The 9,945-nt window shown below is 38.6% G+C and overlaps 2 protein-coding genes across 3 annotated transcripts in view; one reads left to right on the top strand and one right to left on the bottom strand.

Moving 5' to 3' along the window:
- Positions 1-402, top strand: part of LOC103462478 (histone H2A, sperm-like) — a 2,884-nt gene extending 2,482 nt beyond the window's left edge. Inside the window, exon 2 of the mRNA XM_008405311.1 lies at positions 4-402. Within this exon, the coding sequence (XP_008403533.1) occupies positions 4-348 (345 nt within the window). The 3' untranslated portion in view covers positions 349-402. The remainder of the gene's footprint in view (positions 1-3) is intronic.
- Positions 403-1,131: 729 nt separating this feature from the next.
- Positions 1,132-7,096, bottom strand: LOC103472708 (membrane-spanning 4-domains subfamily A member 4A-like). 2 transcript variants are annotated; one of them, XM_008422626.2, is made up of 8 exons: positions 6,998-7,063; positions 5,581-5,641; positions 4,201-4,450; positions 4,005-4,106; positions 3,183-3,239; positions 2,843-3,052; positions 2,560-2,685; positions 1,132-1,730 (listed from the first exon to the last, which is right to left on the bottom strand). In XM_008422626.2, exons 3-8 carry the CDS (start codon positions 4,402-4,404, stop codon positions 1,689-1,691), a joined length of 741 nt encoding a protein of 246 aa, XP_008420848.1. In that variant the 5' UTR covers positions 4,405-4,450; positions 5,581-5,641; positions 6,998-7,063; the 3' UTR covers positions 1,132-1,688. The 2 variants fall into 2 exon arrangements, with proteins under 2 accessions (XP_008420848.1, XP_008420777.1); XM_008422555.1 differs by lacking the exon at positions 5,581-5,641 and having other exon boundaries at positions 6,998-7,096.
- Positions 7,097-9,945: the final 2,849 nt, after the last annotated feature.

Raw genomic sequence — 9,945 nt, 5'->3', positions numbered from 1 at the left:
AAGGCCAAGACTCGCTCCTCCCGCGCAGGGCTGCAGTTCCCCGTGGGCCGTGTCCACAGGCTGCTGCGCAAAGGCAACTATGCGCAGCGTGTTGGTGCCGGAGCCCCCGTCTACCTGGCGGCCGTCCTGGAGTATCTGACCGCTGAGATCCTGGAGCTGGCTGGAAACGCTGCCCGCGACAACAAGAAGACCCGCATCATCCCCCGTCACCTGCAGCTGGCCGTCCGCAACGACGAGGAGCTCAACAAGCTGCTGGGTGGAGTCACCATCGCTCAGGGTGGAGTGCTGCCCAACATCCAGGCGGTGCTGCTGCCCAAGAAGACCGAGAAGGCCGCCAAGGCCAAGTAGAGCTGCTGGCCGCCAACACTGCTGGACCACAGACCCACAAAGGCTCTTTTAAGAGCCACTCACCTGGAATCTTTAGAGCGATACACTCCTATAAGATTTTTAATTTCATTTTTATTTTTTTAAGGTTTGAGGTAAGATGCTGCATATTGTAGTATCGATCCGATAGTCTTAAAGATCGTGCTCTCACTCCATATCGATACTTTAATTGTAGTTTGATTATAGCATCAAACCTCTGACCTCCAGGTTTTTCCTTTGAATTATTTTCAAACTTAAGATGGAGTTGCAACAATTTATCATTTGAGAGGAAATTTAAATATTCTACATATCAAATATTGACTTGGTACAGATCATCTCTGATCGATGTGCCCACCTATATTTTACCAGGTATATCATAAAACAAATTTGAATAAACCTTAAAAAGCACAACAGAAAATGTAGTTTCAGTTTTTTGACAGGACAATTCAAGCTCATACTTAAAATTAACTTTTTAATGCATAATTTCCCGTGTGTTTCAGGAAACTAAAAGCTCACAAAGACGCAAGAAAAAATGCAAAACATTCAACATGAAAATTCAAATGCAACAAGCAGGAATGAATAAAATCACAAGTAAGATGTGTAATTCTTTAAAAATAAGTTTGTATTCAAAAATAGCATAACACATGCCTCTTTTTTTAAGCAACAATCTTATTTATTCCTGTCAAACTCAACTTAATTTGCTATGTCAGTGGTTCCATTTGAAAAACTTATGTTTGAAGCTTATGTTGAAAAATCACATCGACTTAGTTTGCTTCAACATTTTTATTCAGAAATGACATTGGAGAAAAACCTATCTTGCATGTACATGTAATGAAATACAGATAAGCCCCAAGAAAACATAACTGTTGAAAAGAGTTAAGTTTCTAACATGCAATCTAATCTAATTTAAAATCACATTTTTGTTTATGACCACTAGAGATATAGAAGTGGAGAGAATTGAAGATGTGATTTTTATAGCATTCACTTATTTTCCTTGACTCAACAGAACATGTGGGACAATTCCTGAATAAAATAAACCTTTCGTTTATTTTATAGCAGGACAGGATCGAGCCGGCTCAAAATCAACTTACCTGAATCTTTCATTAGAACAAATCCTTAAATCAGAGCCACAGCGGTGTTACTTCCCCACTCAAAGAGAAAAGTGGATCATGTTTCTGGTGTAAAACTGAGCTAGCAAAATAGTGCACGTACAAAAAAAAAAAAGAAATTACAAAAGATGAAGGCAGGTAATGTTAGGGCAGTGGTTCCGCTTCAGTCTGACGCCCTTATCTGAAATGACGGAGACGGTTTTCTCCTCCGGCGGTTTATGTTCGGAGGTTCTTCTCGCTGCAGCTATCGCTCTCCCCCTGATGGACAAAATCCAACACGTTAAAATAAGATCTAAATCCTGTAGCGGGCATTTAAGTTTCTGTATTTATTACTTGTTTTAGTTAGAAGGAATTAACTATTAGCATACAAACATGACATGAAAAAGTCTAGTAGTTCTAATAAGTATAAGATTTGGCGAAAATCAAGGTTGAAGAAGCAAATTGGCTCAAAAATGTAGTAAAAACAGAGATGGGTGGAAACGTTGAATGAAGCAGGTGCATAATTCAGATGTCAGTGGGCCGGAGTTGCTTTGCCTTTCAGTGTCTAAAATTTCATAGAGTCACAAAGTTGATGTGAATCCTACACGTCTCAACAGAGTGGAAGTCCAAACAGTCCAAATAACAAAACAGAAGAAAAGGTTTCTGAAAGTTCAGCTGTGATCCGTTCCTCTCTTTCTCATCAGTTCACCTATTTTTTTTTTTCACTTCTCATTTTCTCTGTAAATTACCTCTGCTCTCAAAGCCTCTTGCAAGAGGATTCTTGCATGAAAATTTGTAAAGATTTGAAAGATTTCTCAGCCAGAGCTGCGACAGTGGCAGGACTGTGAAATTGACGTTTGCAGTTACCGTCCTTTCAGTACGACCGAACTTGAGACATTTTGCAACAGAAATGCGGGTGAAAACGTCAGTCAGGTTGAGATCAGTAAAAGAGATAAGATACTTTTGGTTAAAAGAAGCCAAATTTTGCTAATTATGTTTTTTTTTTTTTTAACACCAATAAGACGGTGAAACCATCAAGGGGGTGAATACTTTTCATACACATGTACATCCTGTTTGGAGTGGCATTTTTGGAATGACGCTCTCTTACCACTATAGGGGAGTAATGTTTGGTGCTTCTGATGACTTTTCCAGAGAGAACACACACGGTGACGGAGACGCAAACCTGCAGGACGAGCAGGACCAGGATGACGCCCTGGAGTCCGTAAAGAAGCTCCTAAAAGACGCAACGACAAAACACAAAGACAGAGGAAGAATAAGAAACACTGGACGCTTTCCCCTGGTCCTCACAGGCTAAATCTGATGGCTCAGATGACGCTGTGTCTGAACGATCTGCTCGACACATTCGGGTCGTCCGTTCATCTCAGACTTACGTCCAGTCTCCACAGTTGCCCAGGGCATCTCTGCTCCCAGTCATCCAACGTTCTGCTGGTGATGTTCCAGGTTTGAAAGTCGACGTTGGAGGTCTGGTAGTTGCAGATGACCTGTGTGGGGGGGCCGGTAGCCAGCAGGAAGCAGGTGTAGCTCCCCGCCGCCAGGCTGAGCAGGACGCTGAACCCGTTGGACACAAGAGACATCCAGACCTGAAGAGACGGGGGATGACTTAGACACAGACTGATCCAGACACACCGACTGCTATAACTTCATCTGAAAAAAAGAGTTAAATAGACTACGAATATTTTTTTTGTGTGTTCTAAAAAGGCAAAACCTCACCAGTCTGACTGAGGTGCGTCTTCCTGCCGCCAGAGCCAGAGAGCCGGACAGCACGAACTGAGAAACACCGGGATTTACAATTTAGATCATTAAACTTTTTATTCATCATTGTATTGTTATTCAGTAAAGAAACATTTTTTTGTTACGTTTTCATTTTTGGTGAAATATTGAAATTATTTTTGAAGTACTGGAGACAAAAGTGACTTAGGCTGTTTTCACACCTGATAGTTTGGTACGGACTCTGACGGGACAAAAATTGTAACAATTGATGCATTTTTAGATGGTTTGGTTTAACAGTGTGTCAAACAAACTAAACCCTTTGAAAAATGTTTTAAAAAACTATTCCTCCCCTCGCCTGTGGTGGTGCTGCAAGGAGAACCAATGAATGAAATATCACAAAACGTCTGAAGAAGTCTTCCTTCTTCTCAAAATGTAAGCAAAAATGGAGTGCCGACAGATTTTAATCGGTCATAAGATTTCTCTTGGCAAATTCCCTCTGCAGTTTAGCAAGGCATCATCTGCCGTACAACTCAATACAGATTCAGATAATTATAAGAAGGTATTTATCAAACTATAACAGCAGACTGTATTGAATCCTGACCAGCAGGAGGCAGCAAATAGTGAAGGAAAGGAGTGAGGTCAGAGTGATTCATGAAAAACTCAGGAAGGCCTTTTAGGAAACCTGGAGAATTTTAGAAGATTACTTTGGGATAAGTGGTAGGAAAACCAGAAGAGATGAGGTCTGGTTTGGGAGTATAGAACGGGAAGGTTGATGACTTTTGGATTTGATCTCGGATTATCCTTAGTTTTGCGTTTACGCACCAAAGCGCAGAGGGCAAACGGAGCGTAGATCATCAGAGCCCTGGAGAACAAAACCAACAGACTGACGAGAAGACACAGCGTGCCGATGAAGATCTGAACCACCTGGAAAAGACATTTTTAAAAAAACACAAGGGGATCAGTTGTTGTCTTTGGAGTTCACTCGTCACTGGGTGTCCCGGCAGTGGCAGACTCTCACCCCGAGTCCCAGCGGCTCGCCCCGCAGGAAGATGCTCTCCTTAGTGTCTTCCTTGGTGGGGGCCGGCAGGGGCTTTACGACGGGCTGCACAGCCTGGACCACTGGGTTGGCAGGAGACTCGAGAGGAATGGAGAGGTCATCTTTGGGGATGACCTGCGTTATGATCACGACTCCACCCACAGTGGTGACAGACGTGGACGTCATGATGGAGGTTCAACGGAGCTCAGAGGGAATTCTGGGAAATAAACCGCTGCAAATGAAACATAAGGACCCAAACGTGATTAAAAGGTTAAAAGCTGAAACAATGAGTTTGTGAGCTGCAAGAATCCAAGAGAGAAAACGAACGTTTTTGCCTCTTTTTAGGACATCTGGACTGTAGGAGCTATTTTCAAATTTTTTGGTTAAATCTTAGAATTTAAATTGTTTAGTTTAGTCTTATTTTTTGTTTATTTCCTAGTTGATTTATCATTAGAATTTTTGTCTTTGTTGTTTAGAATAAGTTCTTTGATTAGGAATTCACTTAATTAATTTCAGGTTGGGATGTGGGTATTCCACGGTATAAATAGGTGGGTCTTGGGTAGCTTATTATGCACGTGGGTGGTCAGAAGGTTTTTTACCAGCCTATGGAATCAGCCTTTAGAATCGGTCGCATCAGTCTCACTAGTCATTAGTCAGAGAACAGGAATCAAACCAGAAACATGTATCTTTTTGCCTGAACAGTAAAATAAAACCAAAGAACTATATTTTGACTTTTGATCCTTTTTGCTGCGTAAACCAGAATCCACGGTGCATCAGGTGACTATTTGAGTTGGATTCACTTTTGTTTTGATCACCTTCGAGTTTTGAGTTTTTTGATTTTTGAATTTAAGTTTTGGGACAAATGGTCACTACATGGACTATTCAATTGGGTTATTTAGGAAGAGCTGATTAAAAGTCTACTGGACCCTCAGCAGGAGGTAAAATTACCCAACCCTCAGCGTCTTTCATCTACTCCAGTTATAAAACTACAACACCTAGACTCTTCACACCTGGACTACATTGTTCTGCTCTAACAGCAGAAAACTTAAACCAACTTTATGACTTTATTCACTGTTTTTCTTTGATCTGAACATCTCTCTTTCTGCTCATACTCGAATGAAAAACTCTTCTCTTTCACTGCAAAACAAACAAAAAAAAAAGAGATTCAGTTTTAACTCATTGAATTATTTTTCTGTTTTCATACGTCATTATGTTTGGATGCTCGTATTGCTACAGTCGTTTTAATTCTCTTACCTCTCCTCCATTTGGCCATGCTCAGTTTGTTCAACCTTTCTGCAGATTTTTTCTGACTTTACTCTGTTTTATTGTTCATAAATAAATGCCATTTTCTGCTGTTATTACCTGCTGGTCCAGGAGGAGTGAATGCTGCAGGTCAATGACTTGATTAAATCTGCTGAAGTTCCTTAAAAAGAAAATTATTTTTGAACAATTAACTGAGCTTACGGTGATAAGTAGGTACGTTTGAAAAGTAGTACCAGTTGGAATGCATGCATGGTTAAATTGAAATGATTTCGGAGACGACACATTTAATGTTAATTGGAAATAAAAACAGCACAAGATCAAATCTTGTTCCTCTGAAGATAGAAAATGGGGTAAACAGAGAGTTAATGTGGAAAACAGCAACATAAGGCAAATTTCAGAGAAAGAGGAAGTCAGTTCTCATGTGGTGCAGATGCAACAACAAAAAAAAAAGTGCTGAAATCACCCTTTATTGAAGTTTCACAAATCAGATAAATGTTTCACAAACTTTGTTTTTAAATATTCTGCTTTCGTTGAGAATAATCTAGTCCGGGTGTGAAGAGTCTAGGTGTGACTGGAGTAGATTCTTTTCTCCAATGACAAGTGAATTTACCCAAATCGTTGCTGTCAATTTTTGATTGCGCAACTTTAAAAAGCGGCACCGACCCATAATCCCGGTGCTTTTAAGACGTTTGGAAACAGCAGCTTCAGCATTTCTCTCTTCCTCATGGCCATTTTATTCTATCCATATTTAAGATGTTTTCCTAATTTCTTTATTATTCCGAAAGAAGGGAGAAAAATAAACCACCACTAAATGCATTTGTTTTGTTAAGCAACCTAACTTTGTGTGTAGAGTTTATTTTAATTTTTATACAGGCAATGTTTTTGCCTTATTATGCAACATTACAGCAATAAAATGTATTTCTAGTCAATTATACTTAAGACCTTAATAATTGTGTTAATATGGGCTTAGACTGTATTTAGTAATAATTAGTAGTTCTTTAAATTGAACGCGCTGTTGAGCACAGAAACATCTGCCAGCTGCCAAAAGTTAATCTATAACACGGACAGGGAGCGTCCATCTTGATAAACAGGTATAAGAGTTTTATTGAACTCCGGGATATTAAGCAACCAGGAAGTACATCAGGGAAACACACAGACATACAAACTCCATACAGAAACAGCTATAGGTCCGAATTAAATCGTCTGTGTTTGATAGCATGTTGCTAACTGGGCCATCGTTACAAAAATACATTTTGTCTGAACTACAGCAATGTGTCTCTGATTCTTGCGTTTTAAGATGTCAAAACTCAATGATAAGAAAAAAAATAAGTACTTTGAGCTGCCTTGTTGCTGAAATATGCCTTAGAATAAACTTGACTAAATTGTAAAACATTAATATATGCGACGCTGTTTACTTTATTGCAGCGCAATAAAAGAAACAAAACATACAAAACAAAGCCTGATATAATCGCATAAAGCAACAATATAATTACCCGAGAAGAATGAAGTTGTTTACCTGTTTTAAATCGGTCGCTTTTCACCCAGACTCTCAGCGTGAATCTGTTAGGAAGTGAACTTTCCTAATTCAGGTCGGAGTGCCTTCAGGTGTCGTTTGGAAAACGGAAATCTCACAGTTCACTTCCTCCACTGTAAAACTGAGCTTCGATAAGAAAATGATAAACACGGAACAGACAACAAATGTAAGCATTAAGATGTCAATAAAGACATTTTACAAAACAACTTAATACAATGGAGATAAAACGTTACACAAATTAATATTACTTTACGAGATTTCACAAGATATCTGTATAAATTCCGATTATTTTTAATTATTGCTATAAATGATAACCAAGCTTGTTAGCATTTGTTTTCCACCTTATGTGCGGCTTTATTCTGCTGATTTACTTTGGGGCGGAGGGTTTCCGATGAAAATCATAATCCCTACATTCCGTGAAGGCACCACAAGGAAACTCCGAGCGTCACTGCTGGGAATAGGGGCGTTTGTTGTCCCAAAGTCAAACAGCATGCATTATATAAAGCGACAAACAAAGCTGAAATGGGTGAAAAATGCAACAAAAGACGTACATTTTTGAAGTAATTATGAATTTTGGCGTATCACAAACAGCAATTTTTTAGGAAATAGGAAAATTGCAACATATTTACGCCAATATGTTCAAATAGCCCTGAATCCTTTTGTGATAAGTTAAATAAGGACTGTTGATTTGTAGTGAATATGCATTGATGTGTATAAACCCATCCATACTGTTTTTGATGCATTTCTATCTTTCAATAACATAAAAAGTAGCAGGAGATTAAAAAAAATGTACACACAATGCCCGTTTTCACCAGACTACAAAGGTTTAAGAAAAGCATCGTCCCTTCTTACATATTGGACATGTTTATCTGCTCATATAAAAGCTTAGAACACTGCTAACAATATGGTTTTGTTGGTGTTGCTGGAATTGAAGTTTGTTGGAAGTGTTGCTGTTTTTTATCTGCTTTCTGCTTTTAATAAATATTCCTTCATTTTTCTTTTTATAATCAAACTCTTATACCTGGGAGTTTTTGTTTGGTAAATGTCCTTAAATGTATAAAACAAGTTTCTGATTCCTTAGTTAAAGCCCCTCCTGGACCCCCTTAGTGGTACAAAGTAGGGCTGACTTAAAGGGAAACAGTCTGGCAAACCTGAGATAAAATGTTTTCTCTTAAATGTTTTCTCATAAATAATCCAGATTTCTCTCACACATTTACTGAGTGAAAGTTTAGTTAAACAAAAACCTTTGAACAGCAGTAAATGACTCTAAAAACCACAAGTTGACCACAAGAGACCAGTTCATTAAGGTGGGACTTCCTGTTTTCTGTGGGGGTTTTTTTTTTCATTTCTCTGCATCTACAGTTTGAAATACAAGAAATTCAGTTAAAAGAACATGAAAAGCTTCTAATAACCACATGCAGACGTAGCAAAGCAGAAAATTCAGTTTTTTTTACTTCTACATATTTTTACCCCATTGGTTTCACTCCACAGCAGTAAAAACCCAGAAAATAGTGGATTTAAAACCTTCATAAGTACCAAATGATAGTGTAATGTACCAAATGATACTGAATGCAACCTCATTGCAAAAAATGAGGTTGCATTATTATCAAAAATCATTATTTTTGATAATAATGCCGATTACTGAAGCACCATTTGTGACAAAAAATTATCAAAATAATTATAACAAATATATAGCATTGGAAATGAGGCAGAGATAAATTTATGTTAGCAAATGTTCCAGGTTGCAAGAAGAGGAAGGAAAACTAAGAAAATCCTCTGCGTCACTTCCACCCTCAGAGCTGATGCTCTGCTGCGTTGCATTGCAAGACAACAGTTTCTCCTGAGGTGAGCAGCTTGAAAATTTGTTTTTCTAACAAATTGCAGCTAATGAGTGACTTTTAATGTTGAAAAACTTTCATGATTAACAGTTACAGCAAAATCTGAAAACATAAAACCTTCTGTCTGATTTTCATTTAGCTGAAAACAAACGGTTAAAGAGAGAAGCAGCGATGAGTTTTTCTGCAGCAGCAGCAGCAACTGGGTTTGTTGTCCTGTTCCTCTCTGTGAYAGGTACTGAAACACGTTGATCAACTGGAGTTGATAATCTGGAMTATTTKATATGGATAAAATTAATGGAAGTAATAATCATTTAAAATGTCCCAGTGAGGCATTGTGGGAGGTGTAGTTGTATATTATTGATTAATATTTTTGATGTTATCTGTTACAGTGGGACAAGCTGGACCTGACTGGTCAGTTAAATATGATCGATCTCAGATCTGTGGCTTAAGAGGATCAACAGTGATGATRAAATGCTYCTATAMMTATCCATACAAAATACATGGAAGAAAAACAAAAGTTCAAACATTGTTCTGGTTCACTAAAGAAAATAATCAAGTCCCTGTGGATCTGAAGAAGGACTCTGACTATAACGGTCGAATAACTTATGACTCTACAAAGAGCAGCAGCAACTTTATGACAATCAAAGATCTGAAACACAGAGACTCAGCTGAGTACAAGTTCAGGTTCATAACAAACCAACCAGGTGGAGAATTTACTGGTTCACCTGGAGTCACCTTGACTGTTCTAGGTAACAGATYTVTGTATTTRTTGTGAATCTTTGTGTTTCTGTTTGCATCTTTCCAGRTTTATTTTAAAATGAGATGTTCTTGTTCCTTWAACCATCCAGACCTCAGAGTTCAGGTCAGAAGATCAGAGATGCAGACGGAGCTGAAGTGTGAAAGCAGCTGTGATCTAACCAAACCTCCTTCATATGTTTGGTTCAACAAAGGGRAGAAAATGGAGGAACAKACTTCTTCTATACTCGTCTCAGTCAGAGATGGAGACAGATATTCCTGTTCTGTTAAAGGACACGGCGATCACCGCTCTGCCTCTGTGTGTAAGTTTACTCCTCATGATATTAACATTTTATT

Source organism: Poecilia reticulata, linkage group LG1 (assembly GCF_000633615.1).
Source record: "Poecilia reticulata strain Guanapo linkage group LG1, Guppy_female_1.0+MT, whole genome shotgun sequence".
Taxonomy (NCBI): Eukaryota; Metazoa; Chordata; class Actinopteri; order Cyprinodontiformes; family Poeciliidae; genus Poecilia; species Poecilia reticulata.
Note: the sequence above shows the minus strand (reverse complement) of the source record. Positions and strands in the feature narration are given on the sequence as shown.

What these genes read in the sequence shown, in the direction of transcription:
- LOC103472708 (XM_008422555.1), bottom strand. Translation starts at nt 4,404, where the DNA reads ATGACGTCCACGTCTGTCACCACTGTGGGTGGAGTCGTGATCATAACG. An exon ending in GACGCACCTCAGTCAGACTG is followed by an intron (nt 3,053 to 3,182) that starts GTGAGGTTTTGC and finishes CCGTCTCTTCAG; the next exon opens with GTCTGGATGTCTCTTGTGTC. An exon ending in GGCAACTGTGGAGACTGGAC is followed by an intron (nt 2,686 to 2,842) that starts GTAAGTCTGAGA and finishes TGCGTCTTTTAG; the next exon opens with GAGCTTCTTTACGGACTCCA.